Genomic DNA, 23,939 nt, shown 5'->3' on the forward strand with positions numbered 1-23,939 from the left:
ATCCTGCTGTTTCTACCGGTAGGTACCAAGGTACTAAACTATCCTGCTGTTTCTACCAGTAGGTACCAAGGTACTAAACTATCCTGCTGTTTCTACCAGTAGGTACCAAGGTACTAAACCATCCTGCTGTTTCTACCGGTAGGTACCAAGGTACTAAACTATCCTGCTGTTTCTACCAGTAGGTACCAAGGTACTAAACTATCCTGCTGTTTCTACCGGTAGGTACCAAGGTACTAAACTATCCTGCTGTTTCTACCGGTAGCTACCAAAGTACCCGACTACATAAACCAGATTCTAGGAAGCCTACTGTCCTAGTTTACAGTTCTTACAGTTGATTGAATATCCCATACACACATTACTGCAGGTTTTAACACAAAACAAATAAATGTTCATGGATCCTACCTGCATTATTTTATAGAGACTAATTCTTGCTTCTAACTTTGTTTTCTTTGGCCATATGATATATCAAATGACCAATTGGCACATTTCTAAGGAGATGATTTCAAATGATTAAATAGATTATGTTTATGAGTGCAGGTCATTGGATTGCTCTTGGTGCTACAGCACCCAAGGTTGCATCAATGTATTTTTCTAGACGTTGCGCTAAACAGATACTTCGTATTTTCGAAGGGATATTTGACCTGAATATTTTGCAGTGTGAGACTAGTGGAAAAGCCGTTACTCTTGTTTCGAAATCTCTGCTAGCTAATCCCTATTCTATCTGTTTGAGGATGAAGGCTGGGGGCTGTTAGTGTGTGTGTGTGTGTGTGTGTGTGTGTGTGTGTGTGTGTGTGTGTGTGTGTGTGTGTGTGTGTGTGTGTGTGTGTGTGTGTGTGTGTGTGTGTGTGTGTGTGTGTGTGTGTGTGTGTGGGGGGGGGGGGGGGACTTTTCAAACAAAGCTGAACCTCTGTGCTTTTCAATGCAGCCTGGACCTAATCTTAATCCTTCCTCCAATCACAAACCAGGAGAGATGTGACTCAGTAGCCAATAGCAGAGAGAGACAGAGTTGTGGAGAAATTACAAGACACATCTATTCACTGTTACAATGCACAGGAAATGTCCAAATACTTGAAAGTGATCCACGGTGTTTTCTAAAAATACTTTTTCAGAGATGCTGGATTAGAAATTAAACATACAATCACAAATCTCATTGCAAATATCAACACAAGCACTGTACAGGTAACTGCACTATACAGGTTACAGCACTGTACAGGTAACTGCACTATACAGCTAACTGCACTATACAGGTTACTGCACTATACAGGTTACTGCACTATACAGGTAACTGCACTATACAGGTTACTGCACTAAACAGGTAACTGCACTGTACAGGTAACTGCACTATACAGGTTACTGCACTATACAGGTAACTGCACTATACAGGTAACTGCACTATACAGGTAACTGCACTATACAGGTAACTGCACTGTACAGGTAACTGCACTATACAGGTAACTGCACTATACAGGTTACAGCACTGTACAGGTAACTGCACTATACAGGTTACAGCACTGTACAGGTAACTGCACTATACAGGTGACTGCACTATACTGAAAATCATCCCAAAATCATGGGCATCAATATGGAGTTTGTCCACCCTTTGCTGCCTAAACAGCCTCCACTCTTCTGGGAAGGCTTTCCACTAGACGTTGGAACATTACTGCAGGGACTTGCTTCCATTCAGTTACAAGAGCATTAGTGAGGTCTGGCACTGATGTTGGGCGATTAGGCCTGGCTCGCAGTCAACGTTCCAATTCATCCCAAAGGTGTTGGATGGTGTTGAGGTCAGGGTTCTATGCAGGCCAGTCAATTTCTTCCACACTGATCTCAACAAACCAATTCTGTTTGAACCTCGCTTTATGCACAGGGGCAACTTCCTGAAACAGGAAAGTTCCTTCCTCAAACTGTTGCCACAAAGTTGGAAGCACAGAATTGTTTAGAATGTCATTGTATGCTGTAGCGTTAAGACCTCCTTTTGCTGGAACTAAGGGGCCTAACCCGAACCATGAAAAACAGCACCAGACCATTATTCCACCAAACGTTACAGTTGACACTATGCATTTCCCTCATTTCCCTCACTAACTTTAAACATCAAATGTCTGAGCAGCTAACCGATCGCTGCAGCTGTACATAGTCCATCTGTAAATAGCCCACCCAATCTACCTACCTCATCCCCATATCATTTTTATTTACTTTGCTGCTCTTTTGCACACCCGTATCGCTACTTACACACCATCATCTGCTCATCATCATCTGCTCATCTTTCACTCCAGTGTTAATCTGCTAAATTGTAATTACTCCGCTACTATGACCTATTTATTGCCTTACCTCCTTACTCCATTTGCACACAATGTATATAGACTTTCTTTTTTTTCTATTGTGTTATTGACTGTACGCTTGTTTATTCCATGTGTAACTCTGTGTTGTTGTTTCTGTCACACTGCTTTGCTTTATCTTGGCCAGTTGTAAATGAGAACTTGTTCTCAACTGGCCTCCCTGGTTAAATAAAGGTGAAATAAAAATATTAATAAAATAACATTTGGGCTAGTAGAGTTCTCTTGGCATCCGCCAAACACAGATTCGTCCGTCGGACTGCCAGATGGTGAAGTGTCATTCATCACTCCAGAGAATGTATTTACACTTCTCCAGAGTCCAATGGCGGCGAGCTTTACACCACTCCAGCCGACGCTTGTCATTGCGCATGGTGATCTTAGGCTTGTGTGCAGCTGCTCGGCCATGGAAACCCATTTCATGAAGCTCGCGATGAACAGTTCTTGTGATGACATTGGCAGTCCCATTCTGTGCCCTTGTGTGGCTTGTCACTTCGCGACTGAGCCGTTGTTGCTCCAGGACATTTCCACTTCACAATAACAACACTTACAGTTGACCGGGGCAGCTCTAGCAGGGCAGACATTTGACGAATGTTGGAAAGTTGGCATCCTATGGCGCTACCACGTTGAAAGTCACTAAGCTCTTCAGTAAGGCAATCCAATGTTTGTCTATGGAGATTGCATGGCTGTGTGCTCGATTTTATACACCAGTCAGCAACGGGTGTGGTTGAAATAGCCAAATCCACTAATTTGAAGGGGTGTCCACATACTTTTGTATGTATCGTTTATGTAAACCACATGCCATGGCCTTCTCAGTCACCAGATTTCAACCCAACTGAACACTTATGGGTGATTCTGGAGCTGTGACATTTTCCACCACCATTAACAAAACACCAAATTATGTCATTTCTGGTGGCTTGTTGTGGCCCAACACCCTATTAAGACACTTTATGTTGGTGTTTCCTTTATTTTGGTAGTTCCCTATATCAGGACTGCTGTAACACATTGACATTTATCATGTTTGTGTGTGTGTGTATGTGTGTGTGTGTGTGTGTGTGTGTGTGTGTGTGTGTGTGTGTGTGTGTGTGTGTGTGTGTGTGTGTGTGTGTGTGTGTGTGTGTGTGTGTGTGTGTGTGTGTGTGTGTGTGTGTGTGTGTGTGTGTGTGTGTGTGTGTGTGTGTGTGTGTGTGTGTGTGTGTGTGTGTGTGTGTGTGTGTGTGTGTGTGTGTGTGTGTGTGTGTGTGTGTGTGTGTGTGTGTGTGCCAGCATGTCTAAGTTTGTGTTTTTTGTCACCATCTAAATACCTTATCAGTGGAGACTAAAGTCCCCCGATCATTAGCTCCAATACTGGCTCCTAATATTGATTAGCTCTGGTTCAAAGATCCGGAGGCCTCACTCAGTCAGTATAATGAGCCAATCTGGACAGAGGAGTGAAAGGACAGAGGAATGAAGGAGTGGGAGTGGAGAGAGGGAGGAATGAAGGGGTGGAGGAGAGCGAGGGGGGAATGAAGGGGTGGAGGAGGAGAGAGGGAGGAATGGGGAGTGGAGAGAGGGAGGAATGGGGAATGGGGAGTGGAGAGAGGGAGGAATGAAGTGATGGAGGAGAGAGGGAGGGATGAAGGGGTGGAGGAGAGAGGGAGGGATGAAGGGGTGGAGGAGGAGAGAGGGAGGGATGAAGGGGTGGAGGAAGAGAGACGGAGGGAGGGATGAAGGGGTGGAGGAGAGAGAGGGAGAGATGGGGAGTGGAGAGAGGGAGGAATGGGGAGTGGAGAGAGGGAGGAATGAAGTGATGGAGGAGAGAGGGAGGGATGAAGGGATGGAGGAGGAGAGAGGGAGGGAGGGATGAATGGGTGGAGGAAGAGAGAGGGAGGGAGGGATGAAGGGGTGGAGGAAGAGAGAGGGAGGGAGGGATGAAGGGGTGGAGGAAGAGAGAGGGAGGGATGAAGGCTCAAGACTGCATTATCCCTCTTGGCTAAAGCCTAGACTATAACCTTAATAAAAAATCACATCAAATTTACATTTTCACATTTGAAAATGTTGAACTTAAATTTTACATGAAACATGTTAACAACGCTTTTTCACATGTGAGAAGAAAAACCCCATGTGAAAAATTGTCTTTCATTATTGGAATTTTATTATCACATGTTAAAAACACATTTACAGTTTCACATAGGACGGCAGGTAGACTAGCTGTTAAACTGTTGGGCCAATAACCGAAAGGTTGCTGGTTCAAATACCTGAGCCGATAAGGTGAAAAGTCTGCCTATGTTCCCTTGATCAAGGCACTTAACCCTAATTTGCTCCAGGGGTGCTGTACTACTATGGCAACACATTTCACTGCAACTATCATACTACTATGACTGACCCTGTAAAACAACACATTACACTGCCTCTATCATACTACTATGACTGACCCTGTAAAACAACACATTTCACTGCACCTATCATACTACTATGACTGACCCTGTACAACAACATATTACACTGCACCTATCATACTACTATGACTGACCCTGTAAAACAACACCTATCATACTACTATGACTGACCCTGTACAACAACATATTACACTGCACCTATCATACTACTATGACTGACCCTGTAAAACAACACCTATCATATTACTATGACTGACCCTGTAAAACAACACCTATCATACTACTATGACTGACCCTGTAAAACAACACATTTCACTACACCTATCATACTACTATGACTGACCCTGTAAAACAACACCTATCATACTACTATGGCTGACCCTGTAAAACAACACCTATCATACTACTATGACTGACCCTGTAAAACAACACATTTCACTGCACCTATCATACTACTATGACTGACCCTGTAAAACAACACATTACACTGCAGCTATCTGGTGTATGTGACAGTAAAACCACACATTACACTGTACCTCTCTGGTGTATGTGACAGTAAAACAACACATTACACTGTACCTGTCTGGTGTATGTGACAGTAAAACAACACATTACACTGTACCTGTCTGGTGTATGTGACAGTAAAACAACACATTACACTGTACCTGTCTGGTGTATGTGACAGTAAAACAACACATTACACTGTACCTGTCTGGTGTATGTGACAGTAAAACAACACATTACACTGTACCTGTCTGGTGTATGTGACAGTAAAACAACACATTTCACTGCACCTGTCTGGTGTATGTGACAGTAAAACAACACATTTCACTGCACCTGTCTGGTGTATGTGACAGTAAAACAACACATTACACTGTACCTGTCTGGTGTATTTGACAGTAAAACAACACATTACACTGTACCTGTCTGGTGTATGTGACAGTAAAACAACACATTTCACTGCACCTGTCTGGTGTATGTGACAGTAAAACCTATATCATGTTAGAAAAGCTCCACATGAATTGTGTTAATTGTGTTAATTGTGTTAATTAACATGTTGCAGTTGCAGTTTTTCTTTCCACATATGGAATTGCAAATGATGTAATGCAATTTTGTAAAAATGTAACCAACCTGCGTATAATAATTAAAGTGTGTTAAAAATGATAATTTCTTATTTCTGAGCCATCCATTCAGAGTGTTACTGCTGCAGATGCAGGCCTCTCTTCTTCATGCGTTGGTCAGTGACCGTTGGAAGAAGTATACAGTGAAAAGAACAGAGAAGCTAGTTCTCTAAGTGTTCTCTAAGTGTTCTCTAAATGCTCTCTAAGTGTTCTCTAAGTGTTCTCTAAGTGCTCTCTAAGTGTTCTCTAAGTGTTCTCTAAGTGTTCTCTAAGTGCTCTCTAAATGCTCTCTAAGTGTTCTCTAAGTGCTCTCTAAGTGTTCTCTAAGTGCTCTCTAAATGTTCTCTAAGTGGTCTCTAAGTGCTCTCTAAGTGTTCTCTAAGTGCTCTCTAAGTGTTCTCTACGTGTTCTCTAAGTGCTCTCTAAGTGTTCTCTAAGTGCTCTCTAAGTGTTCTCTAAGTGGTCTTATTGATCCTGTTTAACATGTAACTCAAGTTAACTTTTTAGTCATTTTAGTGAAGGACATTTACTTTAATCGCAATTTTCTGAAAGTGGTCAAAATGCACTGAAAACATCCCATAACGTGTACAGCTAAAAACAAGTTGACTGAGGTTAAAGAAAGTGTGCTTTATCAATATACCTGATATTGCTGACTGTTACTTTGGACAAAATCAAGACGTCTATATTGTAAAGCTTTTTGTATATAAAAAAAAAAATTACAGCTCAATATGAGCAAATTATGCAGCAAATCCTGTGATAAACTCAATACAACGTTTGAATCGTTTGACAGCCCTAGTTGACATTAAATTGTGAAAATGCACATGTGAAAGTGTAGCAGATAGAAGTCGGTCATGGTCGCTCATGGTCACATGATCACATGATGAGGTAGCCCCGCCTGCAACTTCAAAATGACTTTTTGCCCGCTTGGTCTAATACTTAACCTTTCACTGCAGTGGGCTAAATCAGGGTCACACAGAGTGTTTCTTGGTATCTTAAACAAATCTACTTTCAAACAAAAGTATACACCTTACACAGATTGTAATGCTCTTAAAAAAGAAGAAAAGAAAACACCTGTACCATGTCAGATATAGTTTAAATGTATTAAGTGAAGACTGAAATATAACAAAACCGTTTGACATAGAAACACCGGATTGTCAGCGGCTTAAATTATTTTATGTTTATTAATGATAGAAATTATGAGAATATTAAGAACATTTTATCCATTTTTACGTTACATTTAAGTCATTTAGCAGACGCTCTTATCCAGAGCGACTTACAAATTGGAAACGAGGTATTTGTCTCAATGGGACTCTCTGCTAAAAAAAGGTGGGAAAAACCCTCTAGATCGCCCTGTTTAATAGTTTTGGTCTGTGGGGAGAACAGTGCAGAGGGTGACAGTAGTCTTAGTCAATTTCCCCTGTGATCATCACATATTGATATGACCATCACATGATCAAATTGATTCTTGTTTAATCTCTCCTTGAAAAGGGAGACATCTTGATTTGTTCATAGTGGAAGTCATACCAGACAAATGCTGTAAAATGCCCATCCTAATTATAATGTTTCCACCTGCTTTAGCATGAAAGAAAACATACCAAAACAAATCCACAAAACATTGTCTGATTGAGGGTGTCTTTGCTCGACTAATAGCTTAAATTAATAAGTCAAGTAAATCATTTACCAAATTCCCAATCTCTAACCCTGCTATCTTGTGGTACTGATGTGAATGTCTGGACAGTGGCATACGTCCATAGGTTTCAGCAAAGCTGTATGGTCAGTGGGCTGAATGATCAAATCAAAATCAAATCAAATGTATTTATATAGCCCTTCGTACATCAGCTGATATCTCAAAGTGCTGTACAGAAACCCAGCCTAAAACCCCAAACAGCAAGCAATGCAGGTGTAGAAGCATGGTGGTTAGGAAAAACTCCCTAGAAAGGCCAAAACCTAGGAAGAAACCTAGAGAGGAACCAGGCTATGTGGGGTGGCCAGTCCTCTTCTGGCTGTGCCGGGTAGAGATTATAAAAGAACATGGCCAAGATGTTCAAATGTTCATAAATGACCAGCATGGTCGAATAATAATAAGGCAGAACAGTTGAAACTGGAGCAGCAGCACGGCCAGGTGGACTGGGGACAGCAAGGAGTCATCATGTCAGGTAGTCCTGGGGCATGGTCCTAGGGGGACAGCAAGGAGTCATCATGTCAGGTAGTCCTGGGGCATGGTCCTAGGGCTCAGGTCCTCAGAGAGAGAGAAAGAAAGAGAATTAGAGAGAGCATATGTGGGGTGGCCAGTCCTCTTCCGGCTGTGCCGGGTGGAGATTATAACAGAACATGGCCAAGATGTTCAAATGTTCATAAATGACCAGCATGGTCGAATAATAATAAGGCAGAACAGTTGAATCTGGAGCAGCAGCACGGCCAGGTTGACTGGGGACAGCAAGGAGTCATCATGTCAGGTAGTCCTGGGGCATGGTCCTAGGGCTCAGGTCCTCCGAGAGAGAGAAAGAGAGAGAGAAGGAGAGAATTAGAGAACGCACACTTAGATTCACACAGGACACCGAATTGGACAGGAGAAGTACTCCAGATATAACAAACTGACCCCAGCCCCCAGACACATAAACTACTGCAGCATAAATACTGGAGGCTGGGACAGGAGGGGTCAGGAGACACTGTGGCCCCATCCGAGGACACCACTGGACAGGGCCAAACAGGAAGGATATAACCCCACCCACTTTGCCAAAGCACAGCCCCCACACCACTAGAGGGATATCTTCAACCACCAACTTACCATCCTGAGACAAAGCTGAGTATAGCCCACAAAGATCTCCGCCATGGCACAACCCAAGGGGGGGGCGCCAACCCAGACAGGATGACCACAGCAGTGATCAACCCACTCAGGTGACGCACCCCTTCCAGGGACGGCATGAGAGAGCCCCAGTAAGCCAGTGACTCAGCCCCTGTAATAGGGTCAGAGGCAGAGAATCCCAGTGGAAAGAGGGGAACCGGCCAGGCAGCGACAGCAAGGGAGGTTCATTGCTCCAGAGCCTTTCCGTTCACCTTCACACTCCTGGGCCAGACTACACTCAATCATATGACCCACTGAAGAGATGAGTCTTCAGTAAAGACTTAAAGGTTGAGACCGAGTTTGCGTCTCTGACATGGGTAGGCAGACCGTTCCATAAAAATGGAGCTCTATAGGAGAAAGTCCTGCCTCCAGCTGTTTGCTTAGAAATTCTAGGGACAATTAGGAGGCCTGCGTCTTGTGACCGTAGCGTACGTGTAGGTATGTATGGCAGGACCAAATCAGAGAGATAGGTAGGAGCAAGCCCGTGTAATGCTTTGTAGATTAGCAGTAAAACCTTGAAATCAGCCCTTGCTTTGACAGGAAGCCAATGTAGGGAAGCTAGCACTGGAGTAATATGATCACATTTTTTGCTTCTAGTCAGGATTCTAGCAGCCGTATTTAGCACTAACTGAAGTTTATTTAGTGCTTTATCCGGGTGGCCGGAAAGTAGAGCATTGCAGTAGTCTAACCTAGAAGTGACAAAAGCATGGATTAATTTTTCTGCATAATTTTTGGACAGAAAGTTTCTGATTTTTGCAATGTTACATAGATGGAAAAAAGCTGTCCTTGAAATGGTCTTGATATGTTCTTCAAAAGAGAGATCAGGGTCCAGAGTAACGCCGAGGTCCTTCACAGTTTTATTTGAGACGACTGTACAACCATTAAGATTAATTGTCAGATTCAACAGAAGATCTCCTTGTTTCTTGGGACCTAGAACAAGCATCTCTGTTTTGTCCGAGTTTAAAAGTAGAAAGTTTGCAGCCATCCACTTCCTTATGTCTGAAACACATGCTTCTAGCAAGGGCAATTTTGGGGCTTCACCATGTTTCATTGAAATGTACAGCTGTGTGTCATCCGCATAGCAGTGAAAGTTAACATTATGTTTTCGAATAACATCCCCAAGAGGTAAGATATATAGTGAAAACAATAGTGGTCCTAAAACGGAACCTTGAGGAACACCGAAATTTACAGTTGATTTGTCAGAGGACAAACCATTCACAGAGACAAACTGATATCTTTCCGACAGATAAGATCTAAACCAGGCCAGAACTTGTCCGTGTAGACCAATTTGGGTTTCCAATCTCTCCAAAAGAATGTGGTGATCGATGGTATCAATAGCAGCACTAAGGTCTAGGAGCTCGAGGACAGATGCAGAGCCTCGGTCCGATGCCATTAAAATGTAATTTACCACCTTCACAAGTGCCGTCTCAGTGCTATGATGGGGTCTAAAACCAGACTGAAGCATTTCGTATACATTGTTTGTCTTCAGGAAGGCAGTGAGTTGCTGCGCAACAGCCTTTTCTAAAATTTTTGAGAGGAATGGAAGATTCGATATAGGCCGATAGTTTTTTATATTTTCTGGGTCAAGGTTTGGCTTTTTCAAGAGAGGCTTTATTACTGCCACTTTTAGTGAGTTTGGTACACATCCGGTGGATAGAGAGCCGTTTATTATGTTCAACATAGGAGGGCCAAGCACAGGAAGCAGCTCTTTCAGTAGTTTAGTTGGAATAGGGTCCAGTATGCAGTTTGAAGGTTTAGAGGCCATGATTATTTTCATCATTGTGTCAAGAGATATAGTACTAAAACACTTGAGCGTCTCTCTTGATCCTAGGTCCTGGCAGAGTTGTGCAGACTCAGGACAACTGAGCTTTGAAGGAATACGCAGATTTAAAGAGGAGTCTGTAATTTGCCTTCTAATAATCATAATTTTTTCCTCAAAGAAGTTCATGAATTTATCACTGCTGAAGTAAAAGTCATCCTCTCTTGGGGAATGCTGCTTTTTAGTTAGTTTTGCGACAGTATCAAAAAGGAATTTCGGATTGTTCTTATTTTCCTCAATTAAGTTAGAAAAATAGGATAATCGAGCAGCAGTAAGGGCTCTTCGGTACTGCACGGTACTGTCTTTCTAAGCTAGTCGGAAGACTTCCAGTTTGGTGTGGCGCCATTTCCGTTCCAATTTTCTGGAAGCTTGCTTCAGAGCTCGTGTATTTTCTGATGATGTGTGTGTTTGACCCCCACCTCCTCCACCCCACCTCCTCTAATTAGAGAGGAAACGGCTCCTAAATCTATTAGTACTTTGTTTGTCCACCCAATAGGGTGACACAACAGAATCGGCTGCATGTTTAGAACACTGAGGAAACACCTAACTGTGACCATCTATGTGATACATCCAAGTGAATGGTTGTGGCCACCAGTCCACTCACTAAGTCGCAGTGCTTTGAATGCGAATGAATGAGCATTGAATGAGAATTTGATTCATTTTGATGCTATGTCTGGGCCCCTCTGTGTGTCTGTGTGTGTCAGTGTTACTGATGGAAAGAGACAGACAAGCAGTACGCCTCTATTCAACACCACCATAGACATTAGCATATCTCACAGAGGGTCACCAAAAAACCTAGCCACCTGTAGCTGCTATAGCCTGCTTGACTCAACCACAGGCCCCCCACACACACAGACAGCGCGTGGTGGCAGTGGAAGGTTTGTGCGCTACATTGAGTTGGTGGCACCTTCATCGAGGAAGACGGACACGTGGTAATGGCTGGAGTGGAATGAGTGGTATTGTATCAAATAAATCAATTTCGATACCATTCCATTCGCTCCGGTCCAGCCATTATTATATACCGTCCTCCACTCAGCAGCCTCCTGTTGTGTGTGTGTGTGTGTGTGTGTGTTAGAGAGAGAGAGTTGTGTGACAAAAAGGAGGAGAGAGGTAGAACAAACAGGGAGAAAACACATTGTGCTTTGCTTTCAATTCAATTTAGGGGCTTTATTGGCATGGGAAACATATGTTAACATTGCCAAAGCAAGTGAAGTAGATTAAAAAAAACAATACAAATGAACAGTATACATTACACACTTTTTAATTTCTCTCTCTCTCTCTCTCTCTCTCTCTCTCTCTCTCTCTCTCTCTCTCTCTCTCTCAGCTTTGTGGAAGTTACCTGTGATGTTGAGGAACACCTTTACTTTGGTCTTACTGAGATTTACTCTCAGGGTCCAGGTCTGACAGAATCTGTGCAGACGATCTAGGTGCTGCTGTAGGCCCTCCTTGGTTGGTGACAGAAGCACCAGATCATCAGCAAACAGCAGACATTTGATTTCCGAGTCGAATAGGGTGAGGCCGGGTGCTGCAGACTGTTTTAGTGCCCTTGCTAATTCATTGATATAAATGTTGAAGAGGGTGCTGCATGTCGCTCACTCTGCGTCCCTGAGGAAAGAAATCTGTGTGTTTATTGACACTGACGAAATGTTGGAGTCTGCTATTAATGATACTGCGGAGGAATTGTATTTGTATATTTTATCAGTTTGTTTATTATACCATCAACACCACAGGCCTTTTGGGTTTGGAGGATATGTCCCTCTCTCCTTCTCAGCCTGCCTCAGGGAGTGTCTACCAGAGATGGTGAGGTGGAGGGGGGGTTCTCTTCCCCCCTCTCTGGACCTCCCCCTGGTCTCGGATTGGCTGAGGTAGAGCTGTGTGGGGCCAGTGGAAGGCAGTCTACTAGGAGGCCTGACAGCAGACAGGGAAAAACTATCCCTCTAGCTGATATACTGTAGCTGCTCCACACACACTGCTAGACACAGACAGAGAGAGCAGGAGAGAGGTAGAGGTAGAGACAGAGGAAGAGACAGCTGTGGAGTGAGATACACAGAACTGCAAGGAGAGAGCAATAGAGTTTGACAGAGAGTTAGAGAGACGGAAAAGAGGCACACACAGCACTCCCCCTCCACTCACCCCTCGTCTTACCCTCGACCTTTGTCTCCCTTCTTACGACCACCTGAGGCAGAGACACACAGCTCTACCAGCGCAGGGGGGAGAGGACTGGACACACACTAACACACACTAACACACACTCATTTTCTCTCTGCTGAAAGAAGACAGGAATACACACTTTCTTTTTGTTTTCTGTCTCCGCTTCTACTCTCGTTCTTGGACAGGAAAAAAGGATTCCAGTTTGTTTCTTCAGCACAAAGACTTTTCCTTTATCCTCCAGAAGTCCTGAGTCACGTTGGGCCTCCTTTCTTTCTCCCTCTGAGAGCTCAGAGCAACATGGCACAGGGACAAAAGAACCACAGCCACAGCAGGCAGCAGCGGAGGGGACCACTACTCACTAACCCCTTCTCCACCGTGGCACTATCCCTCTCCCTGTCCCTCCTCCTCCTCCTCCTCACCTCCCCCGCCTCGGCCGCTGATGAATACGACTACTACAGCTGGCAGTCGGACAACTTCCACAACGGTCGTTTCTACACCAAGGAGCCACAGTGTGTGGACATCCCTGCCGATTTACGCCTCTGCCACAACGTGGGCTACAAGAAGATGCGCCTCCCCAACCTGCTGGACCACGAGACCATGCCTGAGGTCAAACAGCAGGCGGGTAGCTGGGTGCCGCTCCTCGCCAAGCGGTGCCACGCGGATACACAGGTGTTCCTGTGTTCCCTGTTTGCCCCTGTGTGTCTGGACAGGCCCATCTACCCGTGTCGTTCGCTGTGTGAGGCCGTGAGGGACAGCTGTGCCCCCGTTATGGAGACATATGGGTTTCCCTGGCCGGAGATGTTGACCTGCGATAAGTTTCCTATTGATAATGATCTGTGTATCCCCATACAGTTTGCTGGGAACCAGGCCACCCCAGCGCCAGGTAAGACCACACACACACGTATTCACAACCCTATTCAGAGTCCGTATACTAACTGTGAAAGAGGGCCACTATATGACATGATAACGGTCCCTGCAACTAGTTTAGTTGAGCGTCAGGTTGAATATGGTCGGTGCCTTCACACCACACTGGTTGTAGACGAGAGAGCCCCAACCCCCATGCAGGAAACTCAGTCTTACTCCTGCCCCAGCCCCCATGCAGGAAACTCAGTCTTACTCCTGCCCCAGCCCCCATGCAGGAAACTCAGTCTTACTCCTGCCCCAGCCCCATGCAGGAAACTCAGTCTTACTCCTGCCCCAGCCCCCATGCAGGAAACTCAGTCTTACTCCTGCCCCAGAGCTTGGAACAACTCAGTCTTACTCCTGCCCCAGACCTTGGAACAACTCAGTCTTACTCCTGCCCCAGAGCTTGGAACAACTCAGTCTTACTCCTGCCCCAGACCTTGGAACAACTCAGTCTTACTCCTGCCCCAGAGCTTGGAACAACTCAGTCTTACTCCTGCTCCAGAGCTTGGAACAACTCAGTCTTACTCCTGCCCCAGAGCTTGGAACAACTCAGTCTTACTCCTGCCCCAGAGCTTGGAATAACTCAGTCTTACTCCTGCCCCAGACCTTGGAACAACTCAGTCTTACTCCTGCTCCAGAGCTTGGAACAGAAGATATTCTAGAACAAGATTTCCGTAACATTTTTGTTATAGGTGTGTATAACTTTTGGATAGGAAAGAACAAACCACTCAAACTATTTTTGAGAGTCATAGATACAAATATAAACATGCAACTGCCATAAGATATATCTGGAGAAGAAAAGATGGGAACATTCCAGGTTAGATATCAGAATGTATTATATTCCCATAGCACAGATAACGTTCCAGGTTAGATATCAGAATGTATTATATTCCCATAGCACAGATAACGTTCCAGGTTAGATATCAGAATGTATTATATTCCCATAGCACAGATAACGTTCCAGATTAGATATCAGAATGTATTATATTCCCATAGCACAGATAACGTTCCAGGTTAGATATCAGAATGTATTATATTCCCATAGCACAGATAACGTTCCAGGTTAGATATCAGAATGTATTATATTCCCATAGCACAGATAACGTTCCAGGTTAGATATCAGAATGTATTATATTCCCATAGCACAGATAACGTTCCAGGTTAGATATCAGAATGTATTATATTCCCATAGCACAGATAACGTTCCAGGTTAGATATCAGAATGTATTATATTCCCATAGCACAGATAACGTTCCAGGTTAGATATCAGAATGTATTATATTCCCATAGCACAGATAACCTTCCAGGTTAGATATCAGAACGTATTATATTCCCATAGCACAGATAACATGCTCTCTATAAAAGTCAGTGTTTCTCCTAGTGTATGAAAGAGCTGGAAATAATACATAGACCACCACAGCGAAATGCCCATGTGTTCAATGTAACGTCTACTATAAAACAGTGTGACATAAAAAAAAGACCAAGGGGACATTTTCATGTCAAATATTGCAATGATTTATTCTAATTGCAGAGATGAAAATAAAAGTTAATGTAGACCAGGAAAACATTCTCAGTTCATTCTCTGTCAGACTGTGGAACTGCTAGTGTGCATTAAATAATCGAAATAACAATGACTGTACGATAAGACGGATCTAAGGAACCTCAACTTTTAACACAACGACTATTCCTGGACTACAAAACACTATTAGAGATTCAGCATGCTTTTAACTCTAGGAGTAGATTTATTCTAGGTCAGGGAAAACAGACCTTAAACTTCACTCGGCTTCCATACAAATAAGATAAAGATATATCAAAATCAGATGTATTTTTTTACAGAGCTATTCTATAAGAAATCGGCTGCATGGAGGGCAGCTCGGTCTCCAGTGCAGGACAGAACAATTGTGTGTGTGTGTGTGTGTGTGTGTGTGTGTGTGTGTGTGTGTGTGTGTGTGTGTGTGTGTGTGCATGGCAACTACCAAGAGAGAGAAAGACAGTGTTTGAGAGAGTCAATGTGAGTTTAGAGTCTATAGAAAGTGAAGGGCACACTCTGCTGTGTCTCTGCTGTGTCCAGGCCTGCTCTGTCTTTTGTCTGATCAGCCTGTTGGACAGCCAATTAACTAGCTGACTAATTACCGAGGGTGAATTAGTCTAACGAGAGAAAAGGAGGTAGGGAGGTAGGGAGGAAGGTAGGGAGGGAGGGAGGGGGTGTCAGTTAGAGAGAGGGGGTAAGAGAGAGACTGGGGTGTAAGAGGGAAAATTAGGGGGAGAGAAAAAGAAGGGGGAGAAAATGAGGGTAAGAAGAAGAGACCGGGTGTGCTTTAGAGAGAGAATGAAAGAGCTGGCTCGAGAGGTAGGAGAGAGAGAGGAAAGAGAGTTTAGGGAGAGAGGGACAGAGAGAGGGACAAAGAGAGGGACAGAGAGAGGGACAAAGAGAGGGGCAGAGAGAGGGACAGAGAGAGGGACAGAGAGAGGGACAGAGAGAGGGGCAGAGAGAGGGACAAGAGAGGGACCGAGAGAGGGACAGAGAGAGGGACAGAGAGAGGGACAGAGAGAGGGACAGAGAGAGGGACAGAGAGAGGGACAGAGAGAGGGGAGGATGTGAGGAAGTAAAGTGAAAGAAAAAAATCAAGAGAAGAGACTGGTTCCCTTCAGGTTTCAGTTAGAATGGGAAAGAGAATGTTGAATGAATTAATTCCTTAATATATTTTTTTAACTCTTCGCTAGCCAGGTTAGTCGATTAAGAACCAGGATTTCATCGACAGTGCACCATCTCAGGCAATATGAATAGAATCTGTCTATGTACTGTAATTCTAGAATCCTTCTGGTTTTATACTTCAGACTGAACATTCTATTTAAAACAAAGTCTAGAAACTGACTGAAGAGACTCACACAAACTTGTCTGAGAAGGAATGGAAGACAAAGTAAAGTGTTAAGAGGGGCCAAAAGTAAATGTTAAAAGTGACAAAGAAAGAGCAGAAAAGTAGGATCTTAATTTGAGCCACTACAGCAGCCACTAATCCTGCAGCAAAAGGAATTTTGGATATTTATAATTTTTGTTACCCAATTGGTAGTTACAGTCTTGTCCCATCTCTGTAACTCCTGTACGGACTCGGGAGAGGCGAAGGTCGAGAGCCGTGCGTCCTCTGAAACATAACCCAACCAAGCCGCACCACTTCTTGACACAATGCCCACTTAAGCCGCACCAATGTGTCGGAGGAAACACCGTACACCTGGCGACCGTGTCAGCGTACATTGCGCACGGCCCACTACAGGAGTCGCTAGAGCGCGATGGGACAAGGACATTGCTGCTGGCCAAACCCTCCCCTAACCCGGACGATGCTGGGCCAATTGTGCGCCGTCTCATGGGTCTCCCAGTCAGGGCCGGCTGTGACACAGCCTGGGATCAAACCAGAAGCGTTTTAAAACCTCAAATGCACTGAGATCCTACATCTCTGATGTTCTGGATAACACACCATATCACACAAAAATATATGAAACAATTATGTGAAGAAAAAAGCACACTGAATAAAATCACATGTGACTTTTGAAAGAAGACATATGAGCGACTTAATCTGTTTTAATCAGACACCTTGAACGACAACAGTTTGCAAACGCTTCAGGGAAACTCATTCAACAAGTGTCCACGAACACACACACAAGCATGCACACACACACCAGACACACTCAGACATACGCACACACACTCAGCGAGCCCATTCAGAAAGTGTGCCGGTGTCTACGCTGATGATATAGGAGGATAGAAGCTGTCACTCTGAGCTCATGTAGAGCATTGACGTGTCCAAAATGACACCCTATTACCTATGTAGTGCACTACTTTTGACCAGAGACATGTGGGCTGATGTAGTGCACTACTTTTGACCAGAGACATGTGGGCTGATGTAGTGCACTACTTTTGACCAGATACATGTGGGCTGATGAAGTTCACTACTTTTGACCAGAGACATGTGGGCTGATGTAGTGCACTACTTTTGACCAGAGACATGTGGGCTGATGTAGTGCACTACTTTTGACCAGAGACATGTGGGCTGATGTAGTGCACTACTTTTGACCAGATACATGTGGGCTGATGAAGTTCACTACTTTTGACCAGAGACATGTGGGCTGATGTAGTGCACTACTTTTGACCAGAGACATGTGGGCTGATGTAGTGCACTACTTTTGACCAGAGACATGTGGGCTGATGTAGTGCACTACTTGGGGAATAGGTTGCCATTTTGGATGGAGACCATATTCCATTATGAAAATGGATGTTATGTTTTTATGGGACTAGAAACAACTATGCGACATGTTCACTTCGCTGAGCCATAACCCATAACTCACTGTTTCAGATGGTCGTTGGAAAGCAAACGGAATGAATTGAACCCAAACTTCTTCTTTTTTTATATGGAAAACGATGTCTATTCAAATGACTGTATATACTGCAGAGTACATTTGATTTCAGGACTGGTTCATGGTCATATAGTTACAAAGTCCAAGCCTAAAATGTGATATCACAAGATATAATAATAATAAATGTATTTTATATAGCACTTAATTTCAAGTAGAATCTCAAAGTTGCTTTTAAAACAAAATAAACCTAAAACTACTTAACAAAACAAATCTAGGGCTCTGGCAGTATTTGGGCGCACATCTTTAGATGACAGGCAGAAAGGTACGATCTTTAAAGGATGGAGCATAGATGGTACAGACAGACAGGGAGGTAGAGACATCAGACAGAAAGGTAGGTAGGTAGATAGAGACATCAGACAGACAGGTAGGTAGGTAGATAGAGACATCAGATAGACAAGTAGGTAGGTAGAGACATCAGACACATCGGACAGACAGACAGACAGATAGGGAGGTAGATACATCAGACAGACAGACAGACAGACAGACAGACAGACAGACAGACAGACAGACAGACAGACAGACAGACAGACAGACAGACAGACAGACAGGGAGGTAGAGACATCAGACAGACTGTTGAATGTAGGGGGCAGTATTTTGATGTTTGGATGAAAAACGTACCCAAATGAAACTGCCTATTTCTCAGGCCCAGAATCTAGAATATGCATATAATTGTTTGATTAGGATAGGAAACACTCTAAAGTTTCCAAAACTGTCAAAATATTTTCTGTGAGTATAACAGAACTGATATTGCAGGCGAAAACCTGAGGAAAATCCAACCAGGAAGTGCCTAAGAGGAACAAATCTCCCTGTTCCATGGCATGCCTTCCCTCCATTTAAAGGGATATCAACCAGATTCCTTTCCCTATGGCTTCCACATGGTGTGAACAGTCTTTAGACATCGTTTCAGGCTTTTATTCTGAAAAATGAGCGAGACTGATCACATCGCGTCAGTGGATGGCTGGGTGCCAGCAGAGTTTTGCATGCAAAACAGCTTGGAGCAGACATTTTCTCTCTTTCTCCTATTGAAAAAGCTATGGTCCGGTTGAAAAAGTATCAATTATTTATTGTAAAAACAACCTGAAGGTTGATTATAAAAAAAACATTTGACATGTTTCTCTGAACTTTACGGATACTATTTGGAATTTGTCTGCCCTGTCGTGACCGCTCGAGCCTGTGGATTTCTGAACATAACGTGCCAACCAAATGGAGGTATTTTGGATATAAAGAGAATCTTTATCGAACCAAAGGAACATTTATTGTGTAACTGGGAGTCTCGTGAGTGCTTTTGCTTTTCTGACTTTCGTGACCAATCTACTTTGCTGCTAGCTGTTTATAATGTTTTGTCTGCTGAGAGAGATGTCCTAACAAAAACGCTTGGATAGCTTTTGCTGACACACCAGGTGGATTAACAACAAGCTAAGCTGTGTTTTGCTATATTGCACTTGTGATTTCAAGAAAATTAAATACTTTTAGTCATTTAATTTGAATTTGGCTCTCTGCAATTCCGCGGATGTTGACGAAAATGATCCCACTAACGGGATGGGTGCGCCAATAAGTTTTAAGTGAAACTTATCAACAAGCAACGAAACGTGACTTATGTGGTGCAACAAAGGTGCAGACTCCGGCCGCAAAACCTGAAACCAAATGGGGAGGGTGGGGGGTGGGGTGACTAGTGTTGGTGGTGGCTCCGGTGCGGGTCGTAGCACCCGTCCCGACCACGGATCTGGCCATGGAGCTGGGTTGGATGCTGCGCCCGGACTGGGCACCGGCGCCGAGGAAGGCTCCGGCCGTGGAGCTGGGTTGGACACTGCGCCCAGACTGGGCACCGGCGCAGAGGAAGGCTCCTGCATTGTAGCGGGACTGGACACCTTGCCTGGACTGGGCACCGGCGCAGAGGAAGGCTCCTGCATTGTAGCGGGACTGGACACCTTGCCTGGACTGGGCACCGGCGCAGAGGAAGGCTCCTGCATTGTAGCGGGACTGGACACCATGCCTGGACTGGGCACCGGCGCAGAGGAAGGCTCCTGCATTGTAGCGGGACTGGACACCTTGCCTGGGCTGGGCACCGGCGCAGAGGAAGGCTCCTGCATTGTAGCGGGACTGGACACCATGCCTGGACTGGGCACCGGCGCAGAGGAAGGCTCCTGCATTGTAGCGGGACTGGACACCATGCCTGGACTGGGCACCGGCGCAGAGGAAGGCTCCTGCATTGTAGCAGGACTGGACACCATGCCTGGGCTGGGCACCGGTGCAGAGGAAGGCTCCTGCATTGTAGCAGGACTGGACACCATGCCTGGACTGGGCACCGGCGCAGAGGAAGGCTCCTGCATTGTAGCGGGACTGGACACTGTGCCTGGAGGCGTGGGGAGGCGCACTGGAGGCCTGATGCATGGAGCCCGGCACAGGTGGCACCGGACTGGTGACCCGCACTTCAGGGAGAGTGTGCGGAGCTGGCACAGGACGTACCGGACTGGGGAGGCGCACTAGAGGCCAGATGCGTGAAGCCGGCACAGACTTCACCGGACTGCTGACAGGCTCTTCAGGTTGAATGTTGAGCAGAACACACCTGCACAACATCTCTCTCCTCTGTCTCTCTCTCTCCAAACTTCTCCATCACCTCCCTGACGGTCTCTGGCTCTTCAGGGTGAGAGCGAGGAGCTGGCACAGATGGCACTGGACTGAAGACCTGCTCTTCAGCGCGCCTGCGCTGCAGCATACTCCTCGCTAACTCTTCTCTCCGGTATCCCTCATTGCATTCCTCCATCGACTCCCATTCTGGCTCTGTCACTCTCCGCTGCTCAGCCGGCCACACATTGTGGCCACACATCGTGCCCCCTCCCCCCAAAAAATATATTTTGGTTTCTGTGGCCGCGGCCCCCGGCGTCGTTGCTGTCGTTCCTGAGTCCTCTGCGACTCCCACCAAGGAAGGGTCTGGCATCCACTCATGATCTCCTCCCATGTCCAAAACTCCTGTACCTCATGAACAGGCTGCTTGGTCCTCTTTTGGTGGGATATTCTGTCACATTCGTGAAAATGGACAGATCAAAGCGCAGCGTGACTTGAGTTCCACATTCTTTTATTAAGCGAAACTCATCAATAAAACAAGCACCGAAACGTGACTTGCGTGGTGCAACAAACAATATCCCACAAAGCAGGTGGGAGAAAGGGCTTCCTAAATATGATCCCCAATTAGAGGCAACGATTACCAGCTGCATCTAATTGGGAACCATACAAACCAGCAACATAGAAAATAAATGACTAGAACACCCCCTTAGTCACGCTCTGACCTAAACACCATAGAGAACCGAGGGCTCTCCATGGTCAGGGCGGTACAGAGGTATAGACATAAGACAGACAGGGAGGTATAGACATCAGACAGACAGGGAGGTAGAGACATCAGACAGACAGGGAGGTAGAGACATCAGACAGACAGGGAGGTAGAGACAACAGAGAGGTAGAGTCATCAGACAGACTGGGAGGTATAGACAACAGACAGACAGGGATGTATAAACAACAGACAGACAGGGAGGTAGATACATCAGACAGACAGGGAGGTAGATACATCAGAGAGGTAGAGATATCAGACAGACAGACAGACAGGGAGGTAGAGACATCAGATAGACAGGGATATGGAGTCATCAGACAGACAGGGAGGTAGAGATATCAGACAGACAGGGAGGTATAGACATCAGACAGACAGTGAGGTAGAGACATCAGACAGGTAGGTATATAGAGTCATCAGACAGACAGGGAGGTAGATACATCAGACAGACAGGGATATAGAGTCATCAGACAGACAGGGAGGTAGATACATCAGACAGACAGGGAGGTAGAGACATCAGACAGACAGGGAGGTAGATACATCAGACAGACAGGGAGGTATAGACATCAGACAGGTAGGTATAGACATCAGACAGGTAGGTATAGACATCAGACAGGTAGGTATAGACATCAGACAGACAGGGAGGTATAGACATCAGACAGACAGGGAGGTATAGACATCAGACAGGTAGGTATAGACATCAGACAGGTAGGTAGAGACATCAGACAGACAGGGAGGTATAGACATCAGACAGAAAGGGAGGTATAGACATCAGACAGACAGGGAGGTATAGACATCAGACAGAGAGGGAGGTATAGACATCAGACAGACAGGGAGGTAGAGACATCAGACAGGTAGGTATAGACATCAGACAGGTAGGTATAGACATCAGACAGGTAGGTATAGACATCAGACAGGTAGGTATAGACATCAGACAGGTAGGTATAGACATCAGACAGACAGGTAGGTATAGACATCAGGCAGAGAGGGAGGTATAGACATCAGACAGACAGGGAGGTAGAGACATCAGACAGACAGGGAGGTATAGACATCAGAAAGACAGGGAGGTATAGACATCAGACAGACAGGGAGGTAGAGACAACAGACAGGTAGGTAAAGACATCAGACAGACAGGGAGGTATAGACATCAGACAGAAAGGGAGGTATAGACATCAGACAGACAGGGAGGTATAGACAACAGACAGAGAGGGAGGTATAGACTTCAGACAGGTAGGTATAGACATCAGACAGAGAGGGAGGTATAGACATCAGACAGACAGGTAGGTATAGACAGCAGACAGAGAGGGAGGTATAGACATCAGACAGACAGGGAGGTATAGACATCAGACAGGTAGGTATAGACATCAGACAGGTAGGTATAGACATCAGACAGACAGGGAGGTAGAGACATCAGACAGAAAGGGAGGTATAGACAGCAGACTAACAGGGTCCACTTCCTGTAGAAACTTGGTCTGGGGGCTCAAAAAACAATGTTGTTGATCTGGTGTTGTTTTATCGTTCAGATCTAGCTAGCCAACCAAGCCAAATACCAACTTGCCATAATCAGGCCTGCAATTCCATGGGTCAGCACAAGATATTTCAGCTCATCAGCATAGCCTACCTAACGGTGCCATGATCATAATACTAGCCCAAACCCTGTAGTGTGCCAGACCATAATACTAACTCTAACCGTGTAGTGTTCCAGACCATAATACTAACTCTAACCGTGTAGTGTTCCAGACCATAATAAGAACCCTAACCCTGTAGTGTTCCAGACCATAATACGAACCCTAACCCTGTAGTGTTCCAGACAGACCACAATACCAACCCTAACCCTGTAGTGTTCCAGACCATAATACTAACTCTAACCCTGTAGTGTTCCAGACAGACCATAATATTAACCCAAACCCTGTAGTGTTCCAGACCATAATACTAACTCTAACCCTGTAGTGTTCCAGACAGACCATAATATTAACCCTAACCCTGTACTGTTCCACACAGACCATAAAATTAACCCTAACCCTGTAGTGTTCCAGACCATAAAATTAACCCTAAACCTGTAATGTTCCAGACCATAATATTAACCCTAACCCTGTAGTGTTCCAGACCATAATACTAACTCTAACCCTGTAGTGTTCCAGATAGACCATAATATTAACCCTAACCCTGTAGTGTTCCAGACCATAATACTAACTATAACCCTGTCGTGTTCCAGACAGACCATAATACTAACCCTAACCCTGTAGTGTTCCAGACAGACCATAATATTAACCCTAACCCTGTAGTGTTCCAGACCATAATATTAACCCTAACCCTGTAGTGTTCCAGACAGACCATAATATTAACCCTAACCCTGTAGTGTTCCAGACAGACCATAATATTAACCCTAACCCTGTAGTGTTCCAGACAGACCATAATATTAACCCTAACACGGATCCCAAACTGGCTGTGCACGTCCACCATTGTGCATAAATGTATTTTGTCCCCCCACACCAAATGTGATCACGACACGCAGGTTAAAATATCAAAACAAATGTAACCAATTACATTAATTTGTGGACAGGTCGAAAAGTATCAAACATTTATGGAAATTTTGCTTGCTAGCTTGCACTTGGTATCTTATTTGTCCTATTTTGCTAGCTTGCTGTTGCTAGTTA

At 44.9% G+C, this 23,939-nt stretch overlaps 1 protein-coding gene across 1 annotated transcript in view; it reads left to right on the forward strand.

The window, feature by feature from the left end:
• Nucleotides 1-12,429: 12,429 nt before the first annotated feature.
• Nucleotides 12,430-23,939, forward strand: part of LOC135510063 (secreted frizzled-related protein 5-like) — a 45,724-nt gene continuing 34,214 nt past the window's right edge. Inside the window, exon 1 of the mRNA XM_064930866.1 lies at nucleotides 12,430-13,527. Within this exon, the coding sequence (XP_064786938.1) occupies nucleotides 12,942-13,527 (586 nt within the window). The 5' untranslated portion in view covers nucleotides 12,430-12,941. The remainder of the gene's footprint in view (nucleotides 13,528-23,939) is intronic.

The sequence above is a fragment of the Oncorhynchus masou genome, chromosome 23 (assembly GCF_036934945.1).
Source record: "Oncorhynchus masou masou isolate Uvic2021 chromosome 23, UVic_Omas_1.1, whole genome shotgun sequence".
NCBI lineage: Eukaryota > Metazoa > Chordata > Actinopteri > Salmoniformes > Salmonidae > Oncorhynchus > Oncorhynchus masou.